This window comes from Peromyscus maniculatus, chromosome 20, assembly GCF_049852395.1.
Source record: "Peromyscus maniculatus bairdii isolate BWxNUB_F1_BW_parent chromosome 20, HU_Pman_BW_mat_3.1, whole genome shotgun sequence".
In the NCBI taxonomy this organism is placed as follows: domain Eukaryota; kingdom Metazoa; phylum Chordata; class Mammalia; order Rodentia; family Cricetidae; genus Peromyscus; species Peromyscus maniculatus.
Window position 1 is genome coordinate 20,151,243 of NC_134871.1, and position 20,053 is coordinate 20,171,295.

The 20,053-nt window shown below is 39.6% G+C and overlaps 1 protein-coding gene across 3 annotated transcripts in view; it reads left to right on the plus strand.

Moving 5' to 3' along the window:
* The first annotated feature begins 2,328 nt into the window (after positions 1-2,328).
* Angpt1 (angiopoietin 1) overlaps positions 2,329-20,053 on the plus strand; it is a 256,084-nt gene continuing 238,359 nt past the window's right edge. Inside the window, exon 1 of one of the 3 annotated variants that reach the window (XM_006978712.4) lies at positions 2,329-3,109. In XM_006978712.4, the coding sequence (XP_006978774.2) occupies positions 2,813-3,109 (297 nt within the window). In that variant the 5' untranslated portion in view covers positions 2,329-2,812. The remainder of the gene's footprint in view (positions 3,110-20,053) is intronic. The other 2 variants (XM_006978713.4, XM_076555800.1) reach the window with 2 other exon arrangements.

Sequence of the window (20,053 nt, forward strand, 5' to 3'; positions counted from 1 at the left end):
CTCTAGATTGATACTAGCTCTTCCAGTATTATGGACTTTTGATTTTCTGGCAAAAATCCTGAATCATCTTTTTCTCTAGGTCACCTTCGACCCTTTTAGACTTGCTTCAGTTTCCCTCTCCCTAGTTGTCTCTGCTTTCCTGTGGAAACTGTACATTTTCCTTCCATCCCTTTGGATTGGAAAGTTCACATGTACAGACACACGCAGAACAGTTTGTCATGGCCCTTTAGGAACACAGCGGGGCTGTAATAGAGACCTCATCACGCCTCCATTAACTCCCTTCCAGTTTTCAGCTGCATTTGGTTCTTAACAAAGCACTTATAGGTGTTGGTTTTGGACACTCTTCTTTCTATGGATGATTTTCAATGTAAGCATTGCTGACAAGTACTCTTAGGCAATCTGCTTTTCTAGTCTGCTTCGTACTGTGGCTGTGAAGGGGATACCCAGCACTTTGTGGGGCTGCAGAGAAAGAATTAAATCATATTTGTACTGGGAAAGTAGCTCAGTTGGTAGAGCATATGCCTGGTTCACAGGAAGCCTTGGGTTCAATTCCTAGCACTGCATAAACTAGGTGTGTTGGTCAAGAAGTATAAAGTAGAGGCAGGAATATCAGAAGTTCAAGGTCATCCTGGCTACATGAGACACCATTTTAAAACAGAGAGAGGTAAACTAGATAGTCCTATTCTTTCTTTACTGGGTACCAACAAGTTCTCTGCTTTGAGTGTGTAGAGCAATTTAGCTGGAGCCCTTTTGGGGTTGCTTTAATTCCTCTTAGAGGTTTTCAAAGACAAGGCTGACCTAATGGTTAGAAAGTTAGTCTCACAGCCCATTCACATAATCCTCCACCAGCTATGTGAACTGTAACTGATCAGCCGTTCTGTGACTCAGTTTCCTGTTGATTAAAAAGAGAGAGAGTTAAACAAGATACCTATATCTTAGATTTGTTGCCATGGTTAAGTGAGATAGTATATAAGGAATGTTTCATGTGAGCGGACAAATAGCAAACCCTTAAGCGACAGTACAGCTGCCTAGGAATAATATTCCCCCACAACTCTTGTGGTGGTCAGACTTTTACTCCTATGTCTGGCATAATATCTCTGTCTGATCAGAAGTGTGTTATTGGATGTGGAAAGGACTAATGAACCTCATCACTGTTCTTTCCCCCAAACAAACCACAGCCTTTCTGGAGTCCATTTTTGACCTCTCCTCTTCTTCCTAAAGATGCATCTCTAACCGATTCTGACCTTCACCCACTGCCCTACTCCCTTTCCAGGACACGGGAGTCACATGGTGGCTTCTGTCTGTACACAGGTCTGAGAGGAGAGGCTCCTCGGCTTCAAAGCCCACCCAGTCCCCGATGAGAACCCCGCATGTAACAGAACTTGACTTATACACACATCCAGTAAATATCCTGGTGCCATACTAAATTCTGTAATCATCCCCTGGCCTTTGTATTTGACTGTCCCTTTGTTCAAATATTTATAGTCTGTACTTGGGAAAACACCTTCTGACCATGTCCTTCTTTCTTAATAAAACCACAGAAGTTTCTCTCGTATAAGCCATTGGCACACCTGATACATGCTTGTTCTCAGATAGCTGGCCTCTGTAGCCACAAAGGATTTGTGTGGAATTTCCATTCCAGTGTTAAAGACAGCCATCGAAGTGCCAGAGGTTCTTGTGAAATATATGATTAGCATGTACCACAGGAATTAATAATTCTCAGGCCACTGTCTTAAACTGTAACCACACTGTTTTTGTAGGGAAGTTGCTCAATTTATACTCAGAGAATGTAAACGGCTGCATTCTGACTGAGAAACTAGCTTCATTTAAAATCCATATCCCGAAAGGTACTCAGAAAATGCTACTTAGTATGCACATGCTATGTCGCTTTGAGTGACAAATTATGGTAATTTCCTTGATAAGTTGATCTTTTGATTCTTTTTTCCACCTACCCAAAACCCAAGTAAACACAAAGGGAGAATGCCCTCTCTAAAAATAGCTTTTTAAATGTTTTTCTCAGAGTAAATAAAAATGAAATTTTAATTTAATAATTTTATAGAATTATAAAAAACAATCCACTGGAAATTGTGCCAATTTAGAGTTTCTCAATTAAACAGTAACTTTGGAAACATATTTCCAGCGTGATAGATTTTAGTAGGTCAGCATGCACACCCAATTGTATTAAGGTGGACTGCGCTATTTATTGATTTTTCCGTGCATCTGCTAAGGGCTCAAGGCAATTGTCTGCGGAAGGGGCGGGAGGCCCATACATGATCGAGGTCATGCGCATCCAGCCAATTTGTAAGCTGATCCGCCGCCCAAAGCCATCAGCAATCCTTAGCATAGGGGCACACTCATGCATTCCTGTCAAGCCGTCTTGTGAAAGGCTGCCTGCTTCCAGCTTGGCTTGGATGTGCAACCTTAATAAAACTCACTGAGGTCTGGGAGAAAATAGCAGATCTGCTGCAGATAGGGTAGAGGAAAGGGGCTAGAATATGTACGCGCAGCTGACTCAGGCAGCCTCCAAGCTGAACGGTTACACAGAGAGGAAACAATAAATCTCAGCTACTATGCAATAAATATCTCAAGTTTTAACGAAGGAAACTATCATTACAGTAAAATAAAAAAAAAGTAACATTTTAGAACAAAGCTAACAACAAATGGCTAGTTTTCTGTGGATCTTCTTCAGACGTTTTCTTTAAAGGGGAAAGAGTCAAACAAGCAGTTTTACCTGAAATAAAGAACTAGTTTAAAGGTCAGAAGAGAAGAGCCAGCTTTGCAGGAGGCACGGAAGGCGAGCGCTGGCAGTACAATGACAGTTTTTCTTTCCTTTGCATTCTTCGCTGCCATTCTGACTCACATAGGGTGCAGCAACCAGCGCCGAAATCCAGAAAACGGAGGGAGAAGATATAACCGGATTCAACATGGGCAATGTGCCTACACTTTCATTCTTCCAGAACACGACGGGAACTGCCGTGAGAGTGCGACAGAGCAGTACAACACGAACGCTCTGCAGAGAGATGCTCCACACGTGGAGCCGGATTTCTCTTCCCAGAAACTTCAGCATCTGGAGCATGTGATGGAAAATTATACTCAGTGGCTGCAAAAAGTAAGTGATCGCTTTCAGTTTCTAATTGCACCGAGCCTTTTCCATTCCCTCTCTGCAGCGAGCTCAGTGTTCCATAGGGGGGCTTTTGTGTTTACCTTTTGCTCCTGGGGGCAGTGTTTGCAAAAGAAAAGGGGATCTCTTCTCTGGGCTCCACTTCCCGGGTAAGCCAGGGGTCCCGGGCTTGTGCGAACCTCCCATCTTGTGACGGCTCCCCATTTGTACCTCTGACACTGACAGACTCTATCAATGCTGGTTTTCTCTGTTCTAAAGTTTATTGTGAGCATTTTGACTGTCAAAGCCCAACTGTAGAAAAGAACGCGCGCACTTCTTAGGCAAGTTGGTGTAAAAAGAAATCGAAATCGTAATGGTAATACTAACTGGGATTTAAATTGGTTGTACAGCAAGGAGTTTTGTGAGCTACCATGGGAAATCGTCATAAAATGTTTAGTTCCCCACCCCCAACTTTTAATAAAACTATCATTAAGTGAGAGTAAGTATAAAGTACCCACATTACATTTGTTTAGAAAGATTGTATTTATAAGTAAAGAGGACTTAACTTCAAAGCAGAAGATGAGCTTGGGTGACATTTGTTATATATTTCATCTGTGCATGAAGGAAAAAAATAAGAAAACAGCTTCTGATGGAAAGCCATAAGAAAGGGGTTTTGCCCACGATGAGGGTAGAAACAGCCCATGGCTCTCCAGAGTGCACCTGCAGATTGGTCTGAACACAAGATGATTGCTAATTCCTGACCAGCCTCCTTTCCCTGGGTTAGTTAGAGAGACAGTGCCATCAGGGAGCCCCAATCTCTTGAAAAACTTTAATATTGAATACATATTTGATCCAATTTTATAAATGTCAATAGATGGGCACGTGACCCTTTTTTCTTAAGCCACAAAACATTTTGTAGTTGCTGTTGTTAAGACTGCCTTCTCAATGGCTGGGAGTTTCTTCAGCTCCCCTGTTGAGCTTTGTAACAGGTAAGTGCATTTTTCTATAGCCATGACGGCATTCCCAATTGTGAACTCTCCTCTCCCAGGACGTGTACTAACCACTTGCCTCAGTGTGGGCAGGAGGATCGCCAGTAGGCTAGCACAGCTCACCCTCTAAGAGGATGTGAGATGGAGAAATGACAAACTTCTGTTGTGTGCTGTCCCAGTCACTTGCTCTGGTCTGCGCCTGCTGAATCCCTCCTCACACAGCTCTTCTCCTTTCGTCCACTAGGGACTGAACTAAGATCAGTTATTTCTTTGGGCATGTGAACTGGAACTTGGTAGATCTGGAGTTCCCAAACTTGGAGATGCAGCTTCCTGCTACAGATCGCAGGTGAAAAGTTAAGACTGCTACATGGCAAGTAGGAGGCAAGCAGTTTTTAAGGATCATAGGTGCATTTTCTGGCACTATCCCCAGAATTAGTTTATAATAGAACAACTGGTTTTTCTTTGGCACAATTTCATCCTACAGTGAATAAATCACTTTGGTTTAATAGTTTGTTATTATGGTCAATATCCCATCCACAGTGTTTTCAATGAGAATTCAATCATGATAAATTAGTCTGGGTCCTTTGAGGGGGCCACCAGTGGGAAATACAGTTCTAAATTGTGAATGAGCTATTCTACCAAAAATGTAATGTCTTATTTGCTTTAAACATACAATCAAAATGGTGACTCACACAGCGAATGCATATTTTTTTGTTGCTATGCAATTATTCAGCAGTGACAGGGCAAATGCACAGTTCTGCTGGGGTTACATCATGCAGACATTTCATATGTTAATTTGTTTTGTGAAATAAATTTGATTCTCGTTTGCTTTGTTCTTGGTCAGAGTTTATGGCATAGTTTTCAGATTATAGCCAAGCATAAGTATTAAACTGTTCCTTGGTTATATCAATCCTCACAAGAATGAATCAAGCTGAATAAATGTTGAAATGTCCCTGTTGGTATGAGTCAGAGCAGTTGGCTTGACTATTGTCTGCTTGGATTTGCATATCTTTTGTCATTGTTAATGTGATTGGTTGGGGGATCAAGTAACCAAATAAATGCATTCATCAAAGAACTTGCTAAAGACTCTCATAAATTTCCCTTAATTAGTGTTTTCTTCATCCCAGACTCTAAACTTCATGTAATACATTTGTTTTGAACACTCATATGCACGCTTTTTTACTATAATTATTTGAAGTATAATATTTATAACTTATGGCATTTCTATTTTGATTGTAAGTAGTTGCTATAGGTTAAGAAGAAATGTACCACAGAAACTGATGAAAACTGTGTAGACATCAAATTAATTCAGCTGTTTATTCAACAAAATCACTAATCAAAGTATGATGAACATTATGCACCTCATGGCATCACTGTCCGGTGGAGAATAAATAGGTGTTATCAAGTCTAGATAAAGCCAGCTGACTGTTTGTGGTAATCTGTTCTTACCCTTAAACATTGGTAAAGTGGATCTTTCTAAATACCCGTTGTAAGATATTGGCCATCACAAGAGTAGCTTTATAAGACTCTCAACTTTTAATTACCCAACTTTTTCTGTCTTACAACTGACAAACAAGTTATACAAAAGAGTAAATGATTCATTAGTCTCTGTAAATATCAGAAATTTATGGTGTGGCTCTCTTGACATGATGGGCTTAATTCAAGAAGTTCTATAACCATTCCTTGTTAATGTGATGTAGGATGATAGCTCTTGCAGAGAATTGTGTAATTAATTATATGTTCAACATCACAGTATATGTTTGAGTTTGAGGCTCCTTTATTATTTGAAGCTCCTATATTATAAAGTTCTTTTGAGAACTATTCCCAATGGTACCAGATGAATGAGAAGGGCCACATCTTGGGTAACATTAAATACAAATGGCCATTTTCTATTGTTGAGGAGTTTTTAAAACTTTCTTTTTTCCCCTTCCTTCCTTCCTTCCTTCCTTCCTTCCTTCCTTCCTTCCTTCCTTCCTTCCTTCCTTCCTTCCTTCCTTCCTTCCTCCTTCCCTCCCTCCCTCCCTCCCTCCCTCCCTCCCTCCCTTCTTTCCCTCCTTTCTTGTGTCCTTTCTTTGCTTCTTTCTTTCCTGTGGAGGTCAGAGGAATCCTTGTAAGAGTCAATGTTCTACTGCGTTGGTTTCGGAGATCAAATTTAGGTCTTCAGACTTGATGGCAAACACGTTCACCTCCTGAGCCATCTCACTGGTCCCTCTTGATGTTTGTTGTTGTTGCTGCTGCTGCTGTTTTGTTGTTGCTGTTTTGTGTGTGTGTGTGTGTGTGTGTGTGTGTGTGTGTGTGTGTGTGTGTGTGTTTACATTTAATTGGTTTTTAAGCCAAGATCTCACTCTGCATCCCAAGCCAGCACTTGGAACTCACTACATAGTGCAGGGCAGGGTGGCCTCAAACCTGTGGCTGGTCAATCAGTCCTCTTGCCTCAGCCTCCTAAATGCTAGTGTTATAGAAGGTTCAGCTGTTCCTATTGCTATTTTGATATTTAATGTGCTTCTGTTGCATGCATATAAGTGTAGGTGTATATGCACATGTGTGGAGTCCACACAACAACCACAAGTACCATCCTCAGGATCTCTATTTAGCACCTTTAAGAAAGGTTCTCTAGCTGTCCTGGAGCTCACCAATTAGGCTAGACTGGCTGGCCATCTGTCCCCAGATCCTTCATGTACCCCCTCTCCAGTGCCAGGAATACAAATGGACACTACCACGCTCAGTTTTTCACGTGGATGTTGGAGATTCCAATTCACATCCTCAGCTTGACAAGCCCTTCTTGGACCAAGCTATCTCCTCAATGCCTCTTTGCTGCTGCTGGTTTTGCATCTTTTTGTGTGCTCATCTTACCCTCCTGCGACTTCTTGTGACAGAAAGCTGGGTGATTGACCTGTACATTCTGTGCTTTCTGTGAGGATTCTTTTTCCTCTTTTTCAATAGTCCACAGGATTACTGGAGCTGTAAATCCATGGTACAGTGCATGCCTAGTATGAACCCTTAGGTTCAATCCCCGGTACTGGAATACACAAACAAACAAACAAATAAACAAGAAACAAACAAGTTAGTTTGCAAAGATGCACATTTAAAATGTAACACTGTAGAATTTGGGGCAAATACTTGGAGAGTCTGCCTTCCTTTTGCCAAATATTTTGCTGCTGATGGCCTCAATGCAAACAAGAGGTCCAGGGGGCCCTTGCGTTTTCAAATCATGAGGAACTGCCTAAGTATATGAAGTGAGTAGCAGATAATTAGTAAACTACAAACTGCTTCTTTCTAATGTTGAAGGAAGCATAAATATATGATACATGTAGAAACTGGGAAATAGAAATTTCAATTGCCAAGGAATGTTGATAACAACAATTTGCTTTGAGTCAGGTTGTGACGATGCCCCCACCAATTTCATTTGAAGAGTAGACACATGATTTTCAAGCAAAAACAAAAAAGTCCTTCTTAATCTACATTAACTTTTCAACCAATATATACGTTTTATTATTTACTTGTTTCACTTTTGCGATATGAAGGAATAAAATCCTTTCTGGCCACAGAACCTGAGCATTTGTAGCTATCATAGAATCAATGCAAGCTTCTGCCAATATTAATTCTTTTGGTAGGTATCAGAGTTCAGGACCAAGACAAGTCCTTTTCCAGGAGACTACAGCTCACCTTTCTCCTTTATTCTACCATTTCACATTGAACCTCCTTTTAATAGTGCTCACCCCATAGGTAATTATTGCATTGTGTAATTTAAAATAAATAAAAATACATTAATTTCTTCCTTAAAATCCTCCTATAAACTCCCTATTCTGAAAGAGAAAATTCCCAGTTCCGTACCACAAAGCCCTCTATCACCCTCCCTATCCCCCTCTCTGGCCTCATCATTATTACCTTCAAAGGACATTCCAGACACTCAAATGGCATGGCTTTTCTTGTGATTTCTCCAAGAGACAAGCTCATTCCCGCCTCAGGCACTTACAAGCTATTTACTCAGGGCAGAAAATTGGTGCTCAGCTATTAGCATGGATGCATCTGTCTCCCTTAGGTTTTCACTCCTTCAGACGTTGTCCCTGAACCACCTTCTCAGTTGGCTGAGTGACCTGCTAACATGTTACACTGCCTTATTTTTATGGGTCTTAAAAAAATTAAAATATAATTCATCACCTCCCCCTTCCATTTTCCCTCTCCACCCGCTTCCGTATATCCCCTTGAATTCCCTCTTGAATTCATTACTTCCTTGTTTTTAACTGTTTAATTTGTAAATATATAATCACAACAAGCTGAGTCTGTTTATAATTTTACTTGTATGTATATGCTTTCTGGAGTGAGCACTTCGTATTGGAAATTCAATTCTCAGGCTCTTCCTCAAGGAAGACTATTTCTTCCACTATCAGCATCCCTTAGTTGCTTGGAACTGTCTCTAGTGTCAGGGCCTCATGAGGTTGCTCCCTTCCATGTTAGCATGTCTGTTGGTATCACCCTTGTTCATGTGTTCAGATCTTGTTAATTGGCAGCTGTAATGAGACTCTGATGTGTAGCATCTCTGACATTTCTAGGAGGCACATTCTCACACCAAATTTCCTGCTTCACTGGTTCTCATAATCTTTCTGCCCTCTTTTTGCCCAGGAACAGATGTTTCTTTGGGGGGCCGGACATCACATGGTCACTTTTTCTCTGCACTTTGATCAGTTGTGGTTTCAAAGAGACATTTCTTTAATAAGGGGTAAGACATATACTTATCTGTGAATATAAGGGATCTATGTTTAGAGTGTAGTTAGGTATTATGCTTGTTTAGTAGAGTGGAGGGTGTAGGTTCTTTCCCAAGATCTACCACTTCACTAGCCCTGGGTAACTGCCTAGCTTTCCAGTACCAGGCATGGTTTCCCTCTTGTTGAGCTGGTCTTAAGCCCAATCAGAGAGCTGTTGGTTACTGCCAAGGTATGGGTACCACTGTTACCACCTTTGGGTTACTGTGCTATGCTGGTTGTTGTGGTTCATTGATGTCATAGCTGGGTAGGACCGTTGGTCGCTTCTTTCCCTTGGAAGCTTTCATGGTACCATGAAAGCTGGTCCTTAGGGAGGAGGATTTCAGGTCAGATCCAGCTCAGACTCACAGGGTCCTGTGTCTGAGGTGCATGATTCCTGTAGCAAAAAAGACTTAACGTTCAACTCTGGAGGCAACCAAAACTACCTCATTTTTTATGGCATTTGCTGCTATGTTACATAATGTTAAGTATTGTTTTTCAGAAAATTCATTCTGTCCTAGACATTCGTGGGCATATAAGCTCCCCTAGAACAGAGGTTTTCACTCTTTTTGATACAATTTGCCTTATACTTAAAAGAGTTTCTGACACACAGTAGGACCTCAATAAATATTTGCAGAAGGGATAATGCAGAAGGGATAATCACAGGCACGATGCACTATGAAGTAAATGTTTTATCTGCATTGTTGATTATTTTTGTTGACTGCATTGATTCTTTTGGTTGCATAATGACCATTTGATAACAATTTCTGAAACAGTAGTTAGAGGATACACTTTCATACCCAGCAAATTCAACCAACCTCAGATCAAAAAGTATTTTTAAAACATGGGACTAAAACACACATATGAATTTTTAAAAATTTTTTTCCTGGACAATATGGTAAAAGCAATCATTTACACAGCATTTAGGTTATATTAGTTTTGATAAGAATTCCAGAGTTGTTTTAAAGTGGATGATCTACATATGTAATATGAAAATGGTATAATATGTTTGAATAAGATATTTGATCTATAGATTTTGTCCTTTAGTGAGAGATCTTGGAACCAACCCCTCTCATGGATACTAGTGGAGGAAAATAGTTTCTTCATTTAGTAATGAAATAAAAAATTCCATGGAGATATTCACAGTACAAATAACATTTATGATAATAATGCTAAAGTATATTCCATATATTACCTTTTAGATATGCAACATGAGAATCTTTTAAATAATCCATATCAAGAGCCATCAAACCATTGCCCTTAGGCCAAATCCTGTCTGTCACCATGTTTATAAATAAAGTTTGATTGCAATAGAACCAAAACCACATTCATTCCTGTATGTGTTACTCAAGGCTAATTTTGTCCTACAAAGGCAGAAGGGAGGGATTGTAGTTGAAATGACATGACCCATAGAGCCATTTTAGTATTTCAGTATCTGTCCCTTTAAAAAAAGTTTCCTGATACCTGTTCTATATCATATGAAGAAACAGCATTGATATTGGGACTATTGCAAGATAAGCTGGTTGTGTGGGAAAAACATTGACCTCCAGGAGACACAGGGAGGTCTCTGGCAGCTGGCAGAAAGCCTGACTAAGCCAGTTCTTGGCGTGGTGTTTGGCATGCTGTGAGGTGACATTTCAGAGTGCAAACAAGGGAATTTTGTGTCTTTTCTTTCCCCCACTCTTCATCAAGTGAACAGAGAACTAGTCTTGAAGCTGATACATGCCGAGGAGAAAAAGCCCCTGGAGAACAATACTGATTTGCCACCTCTGCGTAAACAAGTCTGGGGGCTCCTGTTCCCTATGCCTGTTCCATCCTGCCACCTGAGGCATTAGCATGGATGTTGCCAAGACACTGGAACCATCTTGTGGTCTTAGACAAGGACCTCAGTCAGCCTCTCCACTCCCATTCAGTGCACTTCGAAAATGGCCTCCCTGCCATTTGTTTCAGATCGAACATTAGAAAGTGAGCTCACGTGTACAGATGTCAGAAGGGAGGAGGGAGGAGTGAGATGCTAGGTTGCCAAATGCAGGACATTGTCAGCCCCATCCTAGACCATGCTGCATTAGGGAGTTTGGATTTCCTTGTGCCTTGACCTGGTATAGACTCATGAGTGGCCTTTTCCTGGACCCCGTCTTTTTTCTTCTCACTTTTCTTCCTTTCTTTTTTTTTTTTAATTCCACAAGCTATGCTGTCCCGTTTGCACAGATGTACAACACTAATTCCATTCTGAGTCATCCTCAACCTTTGTTCCAATACAAGATTATCCTCTGCAGTGAAGTTAGGAAATCCCAAACCCCCTTTGGTTTTGGCCCCATGGTCTGAGGGAAGAAGGGCCTCTTAGTGTTCGAATCTTTTTGCAATGTGTATAAAATATGTGCCCTTCTGTTATCAAAGAGTTTCTAAAGAGCAAAGCCCCTCTGGATTATTTTCCCTGTATTTGGAGGTTATTTTCGTGCAGGTTCTGAATACAGTTCTCTAATGCTTACATAGAAATATTAGGTGGGAGAGGTTAAGCTTGATTGGTCCTAGCTGTTACTCTGTGATTAGACTTTCTTCCCCCAAACAAAGGAAAGAACAATTTCGAAAATATAAATGCTGCACAGAGCCAGCTAAAGCTTCCTATAATTCATCATTCCATTGGTAATATGTTCAGTTCACTTTTCTTTTACCTTTGTTAGAAAAATATGGTGTAAAATAAATCCTTTTTGATTTTACAGTTCACTTACAAGTCTCCAATGAAATGTATTTCTTGTTTGCTTTAAACTATTGCAGGAATAAAAAAAAAATACCACAGATACCAATGTGTATAAGGAGAATCAGGAGGTGGAATATGAGTATGTTGCTAATATAAGATGCTAATGTGAGTATCTTAGCTATTCATAACATGTTTATACCACCAAATTCACACACATCAAATTTTATGGAATGGCTGAGGCTGCCTGCAGGATAAGAAATATTTTAAGTTTTAGTGATTGGGAAGCAGGTACGCTTTGTCGGTAGTCTCAGGTTTTATTTGTGAAAATCAAATGAGGTAAACTATAATCTTAGTCCTTAAAAATTACTGTAGCTAAAATCAACAAATATTTTTAAATGCTAAGTTACATTTTACTCTAAACTGTTAAGAGTCCCAGGGTGACATACACATGTCAACATTATTGTCACTATTAACTTACAGATAGCTAGCTGGAGGCCCAGTGAGTAATTGGGCCTCATTTGCTCAGTAATTGCTCTAGCCATCAGCTCTTGTATCCTCTCTCATTGCAAGGATATAAGATATAGAAATTGTAAGTTATTGCCAATATCTCCAGTCTTTTCAACTTTCTTGTCTTTCATTTGGTTTTTAAATAATAAGAAAGGAAATATCATATGACAATCATTTTAATAGTTATTGAACAGTAGTTCAATAGTTATTTAATAAATTGAATATTTAGTCATCAAAATACCAATAATTCAAGTTTATAAATCATGTATGTATGAGCATACATGTGAGGGTGCACATGTACATGTATGCATTCGATGTTCAGAGAAGAACCTCAGATGTCATTCATCAGGCACTGTCCACCTTTATTCTATCTATTTGTTTGTTTTGAGATTGGTTATCTCAGTGACCTGTAGCTTATCAAGTAGGCTAGGCTGCTCAGTGAACCCCACAACCTGCCTTTCCCTGCCTCCTCCCCTAGGCAGTAATCACATCAGCCTTTTTAGCTTTTCTCCATCACTAGCCCCTGGCATACATTTTTTCTATTTTTCTTTTATTGAAAATAGATTTTTTTCACAATGTATTCTGATTACAGTTTTCCTTCCCCCAACTCCTCTGAGATCCTCCCTATCTCTATATTTGATCATTTGAATGGATTGTGCTGATGCATTTAAAATAATATGTAGTAAGAGCACTTGATTTTCAAATAAAGGATTGGGAAGAAATTCCTGTGTCATCTAGAAGCAAGTGGACAGTCTAGAGATGTGCAATGGAGCTTGACCAGGGAGGCTCCTCTCCCAGCAGTGCCCTCAGGGGTGCCATAGATCCCAAGAAGTTTATTTCAAAATACCTTCAGTAAAGCGCCAGATAATCAGTTAAGAGGCAGGTAAGCAGCTCCAATCAATCTACTGTTGGACAAAAAGCCCGATGCTTGTTAGACTGAATATCTATTGCTAAGCTGGTGTAAAGTCTGTCACATACAAAGCACTTTAAAGTTATTAAATGTTGAGGTTACCAAAAAGGAAAAACACAAGAACACGCTCATTGCTCTAGACCCTTAAAATGGCTCAGTCCACCCCTACTTAGGATGGCTCAAATCTGTTAAAATAATGGATACCTCAGGATTAGTCAGCGGCAAAGTGCATAATTTACTTAATTTAGATATCACCTGTTTGCGCATCATTTGTGATTATCTGTACTTTAGGAATATGTGATGTTTGTTGATTTCCTAACAGTAGAAGGTATGATATTCACTTCATACAGAAGTTTGATGAGAGTAAAAAAAAAAAGGCAATTTTTTTTTTTTTTTTTTTTTTTTTGGTTTTTCTGAGACAGGGTTTCTCTTGTGTAGCTTTGCGCCAAAAAAAGGCAATTTTATATAGGCATGCTGATATTTTCTAATTTTTCATGCTTCTTTTTAACCCTAGTTTACTTTTGTGTTTATCTCTGCATTATTTATTTGTTTGTTTGTTTGTTTTAAGAAACTGTTTTGTGTCCATCTTCTGAAGATTCTCACCTAAGCTAAGACACACTTTACTGTTCTGAATGAGGACAACTGAATGAACATATTAATTAGTGGCATCTTCTTCTTCAGTAAAAGAATGAAGGGCATCTGATGGGACTTGCCATTCAGGGTGAGGTGACTGAGTCTCTAGGCACTAATACGCAGAGGTAGAGAAGTTCCTAATGTCAGTTCTAACAAAACTAGACAAGTAACTTTCTTTTTTTCCCTTCTTTTTTCTTCTTTTTCTGAGACAGGGTGTAGCTTTCTTATTATTCTAAAAATAAATTCTCCCTTTCTCAATCTCCCTCCCTCCCTCCCTCCCTTACACACACACACACACACACACACACACACACACACACACACACACACACACACACACACACACACACACGTCTTTCTCATCTCTCCAGACTTTGAGTGCTTAACATTTTCCAAATCCAGGTTCCCTTACTCTGCAGCTCCGAGAATTCAGCTTAACTAAAGCCCTGAATGCAGAGGAGGAGGGGCAATCGACAGAGCTGGAGAGACAGACAGGACTGCTGAGTCCTCACAGGGTCGGTCTCTTTTTCCATTTCTCTTCTCTTCTACTGTTTTTGAAGTGCCAGAAGAACCTCCACCCACTAGCCATGGCGTGGGATGCTGGATAGATGACGTGCACAGGCGGGTGGGATGAACAGAGCCACCAGTGACTGCCCCTTCTTGGGGGCTGGGGATGGGGAAGGGGCCAGGTCAAGATTTTTCTGGCAGGGCAGCAGTGTCTTTGCGTGTAAAATTGAGGATGCAGCAGGAATTGCAGGATCTCAGCCTGAAGAAAAGGCAAGCAGCCCGTGAGCCAGTTACCCAACTATTTGGAGGTGCCTCCAAGGCAGTCTCCAAGGTCCAGGGAAGCCAAAAGTTTAGAAGCATAACCCACGGGCATGGACAGACATGGAAGCAAATACATCGTCCACTGCTCCTAAGTCAAGTTTAAAGATGGTCCAACCCAGTGCCTAAACTTGTGTGCCAGAGCCAGACCACCTAAATCTGAATCCTAACAGCGCCACTTACTTGCCTAAGCAAGTTCCTTCACTTCTCTGTTTCTCTATTTCACTATGGATAAAATTGAGGATAGGATAATACTACCTATGCCATAGGGTTATTTCAGATGTAAGCGTAATTCACACGAATTCTTTTGCATAGGCTGTTTGCACAGTAATTATTAATTAAATATTAGATATTACTAGAGATGATTCTGGATATAGCGTTGCGCATTTTTGGCCGTTATCAGAAACTCTGGGAAAATTTTACACATGTCAGCTTACTGAATTCTTTTGAAAGTGAACATAAGAGAGAATTGAATTGATTGACTTGTCTAGGACACGAAGAAACTGAGGTACAGAGAAAGGAAGCCATTTGCACAGGGTTACACAGCGGCACACTTCAGGACCAGCAGGCAATCTCCCGCAGCCCAACTCGCAACTCCACGCTTAAGCCACGACGGCATCAGCCGCACGATTTTCCCCACACCTCCTCCGGGTAGTGGTAAATTACAAGTCTGTCTTTCAAAGTGTTTGCCGTTGTCTTTGCAGACAAAGCTTTTGTTCTTTCATACCAAGTGAGCTGCCTCTTTCTCGTGTTCTGCCTTAGCCATTTGTCCTCACTGAGGCTCTAAAGGCCCATGGTTAAATTGGCGGTGGCAACAGGTTATGTTGCCGGGTGCAACACAATAACCATGCTCTGTCCCTCCCGCAGGTCTGGTGACAGACCACACAGACCCCTGTCTGGAGGCCCCTCCTGTCTTGCTCCGTAGACACACCATCTTCTTCAAGTCACAGTGCTTAATTGAGTCTGACGGTTTATCTAAAAACTTCAAAACTCCAAAGAAAGGCTTACAATTGCTTTACAAAGGGGTGTAGGGGGTTGTCCATTTTAAATAGCTTCCATTCAATTTCATGACCTCCCTCTTGGATTTATCAGTAGGCAGTCTTGCTTGGCAAAGCCAAAGCATGTTCTGGAACTTAAAATATTATTTGCATGCACTTTTCTTTTGTAGGTCACACAGAGAGTTGTAAAAATGAGAAGAAAAAGCCTTGTTTTCTCAGGCAAGGACCTCTTATCTCACTTCCTATTTTATTTATCATTGTTGCTATTAATTAAAATATTTCTGGTATTTTGGTCCGAGGCCAAGAACATTGCTACTTACAGGCACTGGTGACAGATATCTCCCTGTCTTCTCTCCTCTTCTTGGAGGCCTGACCATTCAGAGGTCTGTGCTTCAAGTGTTGCCTACCTAGGGATGAGGGAGATCAACCCTGTGAGATGGGAAGACTCCAAGTCACCCTAGCCCCTCACTATACATCCTCTTCCCTGGAGTCCCACAGAAGAGGGAGGACAAACCAGACTGGTAACAAATTTGAATTTAGCTTTTTACCAAGTGCTGTGGGACAGGGTAGGCTAAACACCCCCTTAGAAAGCAAACAACTCCTGCAGTGAGTTCTTGCCTCACCTGGCCTCTCCCCTGACTGCTGAGTGCTCTTAGTGTGTGGCATCATCACATTGCAGTGGGTGCCCAGTGGGTGCTGCTAAAATGTGCCTATGTATGAATGCATATTGTAGCACCTGCACTATTTGCGAATCACTCTGTTCAGTGAAATGCTGCAGGATTCTAACAATAATGCTGGATACTAAGGACCTTTCCTCAGTCAGTAGAAAACTATTAAATCAGGGAGTACAATACAATGTTCTCAGTTTTATGGGTTCATTTCTACACACACACACACACACACACACACACACACACACACACACACACCACTCTGCCATTTCTTTCACCTACTACTTATCTACCAATTTTTTCCTCTCCAGATATGGCTGAGGATAGGTTAAATGCACATGAATAGAGACTGGGAAGCCCCCTTTCATGTTTAATTGTACCGTTGTTTGTACTTTTTTAGACATACAATTATGATGTCACTTATCCTGATGATAGAATTGCAGTTTTTAACGATGATTTTATTTTCTGTGTTTGGAGAATTGATTTGTCTGCAAAGCGGGGAGAAGGCAGTCGAAGGTTTTGTCACCAAGGGTAATGTGAAGCCAAATGTTCTGGGAAACTAACTTAGTCTTCCAGACCTGCCCTAGTGAGCAGTGTCATCTAAATACAAAAGCACATGCAGTTCTGTGTATAAGGAAACTAACAATTATTGAATTTAGATAAATCTTAAAAGGTTGAACATTTACTTTGAGAAGATGTAGAATTTAAATTCAGACTTTGTGAGTGGTTAAATATGGCGCTCTTAACTATCCCTGTCCTTTTGACTATTTCCTTCACCAATTAAAATGAATTCTTAATGTTGAGATTGGAAGTGGGGGTGGGTGAAGGTCTTGAACATGAGTAATGTTTTCCTAGACACTTTGACGGACTCCATCCTTGACAGACAGTCTTTATGGTGATTAGGATAATTTAGCTTACGTGTATACAGTTCTGTAGGAAGTTGTCGTTCTACAAGAATCCTTCTCTATTACCCTTCCTGTCCCAGTATTTCTTTTTAATTTCACAAATATGTCAAGGAAAAAATAATTCATTGCTACTTTTACTTTTTGTAAACAAGTTTCTTAGATACAGTGTTACAAGTTGGGCTTATTTTGATAGGGATATACAAATAGAGATAATGTTTTAAGCTATTTTATCTACATTTTTTTGCTTAGAAAAATTGCAGTGTAATGCCAGATTATATTTCTTTTATCTAAGTACCAAATAGGAATAAAATATAGCCAATAGACTAGGTTCTTTAATTTTTCAACATTAATGAAATAGTATCCTGCTTAAAGTATTTTTTGGGGCAACCATCATTTACCTTTATTTTTTTAAAGAATTATTTTATTTGTAATTATTTGTGTCTATGTGAGTGTATGTGTGGAATGTGTGAATGAACGTGCCCTTGAAGTCCTGAAGAGGGTGTTAGATTCCCTAGAGCTGAAGTTACAGATGGTTGTTAGCTGAATGATGTAGGTTCTGGGAATCAAACTCTAGTCTTTTATAGGAGTGGTATCAGCTCTTAACTAGTAGGCTGTCTGTTCTACCACCCCTGACTTATTACCTTTAAAAAATTGCACTCTGGCTGGAGAGCTGGCTCAGAGGTTAAGAACACTGACTGTTCTTCCTAGAGGTCCTGAGTTCAAGTCCCAGAAACCACATGGTGGCTCACAACCATCTGCAATGAGATGTGGTACCCTCTTCTGCATAATAAATAAATAAAAATAAATAAATAAATAAATAAATAAATAATAAGGCAGGTGGATCTCTGTGAGTTCAAAGCCATTCTGGGCTATAGAGTGAGTTCCAGGAAAGGTGCTACACAGAGAAACCCTGTCTTGAAAAACCAACAACAACAACAACAAAAATTGCACTCTGTATGTGCTCAGAATATTTATGCTTTTAAGTATAAAGCTAATATTTGCTCTCGATTTTATACTCAGTAAAAAAAGAACATTGAAAGACTTCTAAAAATGAAACAGTAAGTATCTCTTACTGACAATGAAGAGTAATTAATTTAGGAGACCTTGGTTTAAATAAATGATTAGAGCTGACAGCAGAAGGAGAAACCCCACACTCAGTGTCCATTAAAGAAAGCTCTTAACTGAGATCTGGAAGAGCTAAAGGGTCTCTCCACTTGAGAATTTTTATTTCATCATTATTATGTTTCATCTGAAACAAAAGCTTATGTATTTTGAGCTCCAAGTCAAACTTGGGCAATTTGTAGAACAAAGGTCACTATATGAATGAATTATTTTGAACATTAATTTTCTTTATTAGTTTCATATTTTGGAATAAATTCCATTTTATCTAATTTTAAAAACTATAACTGAAAAGACCTCACAGACAACTTAAAATAGTCAAATAAACTCTAAAAACCTATTTAAAGGATTTTATGTCTCAAATAATTAATCAAACACTCTCTCCTGTTACATACGAAATATCTGTCTCCTGTGAAAAATGAAGCAAGTGTGTGCTCAGTGTGTCTCAGACTGTGAACATTTGAGAGTCAATGGTAAGAAAAGTGACCTCTGTCAAGGAGATCTACAGTCACAATTGTCCCTCATGTATTACAGTCTTGTGGGTAGATGTAGTTTAAAAGTTGTATAAAGCTTATATGTTTTGAGACCCCCCAAATTTTCTGCCACATTTGAATATGATAATTATAAGAAAATTCTCTTTCCTTTTAATTTTGTAAGGTATAAAAAGTGAAAGTAAAATATTCAGAAGACAGAATTAGAGGATATTTGTGGGGTATACTTTCCAAAGAACAATTGACTAGCACCTGCACACTTGTATGCCGCCCTCACTTGGAATGAAGCTGAATCATAAAATCCATTTAGTTTCATCTTGTTCATGACAACATTCATTCTGAGGACCCTAAGCTACCAGGCTGGAAGTCTATCACCTATCCATCTAGAGTGCATCATGTTATAAAGAGGTCAAACTCAACTGTAGGTGACTGGTGAGCAGGCTGCCTATTGTAGTCCCTATAGAGCCAGCTGGACACATGTAAATGAGCTTCCCAAGGATTCTAGTCTTTGCCCACTGAGTTGCTTCTAGCTTTAGCATTAATTCTGGACATCATTGAGTGGCAATAACCCATCCTTACTGTAGTTTGTCTGAGATTTACCCATAGAATGAGTGCGAGCCTTCTGAGCATTAGGAAGTAATCGTTACATGTCACTCAATTAGAGAGTTAATGTATTGGTTCAGTAGTAGTCAAAATGTACTTAGATTCACATGGGGCTTACCAAGGTTCTTGTCATAATGCTGGCTATTGAACAACAGTAGGCTAGATATTAAATGTCTTGTTCAGAAACTCACATTGCAATAAGCTTTAGACAAAGAATGTTTAAAGTGATGGTCCTAAGTGCTTTGAACTATCCTTAGAAGTTAACTATTTCAGTTTCATATAAACTTGGTAAGATTTAATAAATAGAAAATTTAAGGACAGAATATATTTTCATTTACTCGTTTAAGTAAAATTGTTGTTAGTAATTATAGTTTTAATCAAAAGAGTATTTGTCAAAATCCTCAGAGACTATCAAACTTCAAATACAGCAGAGTTCCAGAACACTACTATACACAGCATATATAGACTGTATAAATCCTTACATTTATATTACTTACTTTTTTTGTGAGTTAAAAATAAGAGTCTCAGAGAAATTTAACTTTTGAGGGTATGCACATGAAGGTGTTTTATAACTCTATACTACTTAACCTGTACTGTTTATACTGTAAGTTTAAACCCAGATGTTTCTGAAAGCTGTGATAGAGCATGGATGGCCAGTGGTCCCCCTGGTGTAAAATCAATTAGAGGCATCTGTTCAAATCCCACTGGTTTGGAATTTTTGCAGTAAAATTTATACCAGATTCTTCCCTTCTCAACTGATGAACCTGGCATCTGGACTCAAATGAAACAGGTATAGGAACATTCTTTGAATGTATGAGGTGCTTTGTCTAATACAATACATATTGATTGAATGTTACTAGAA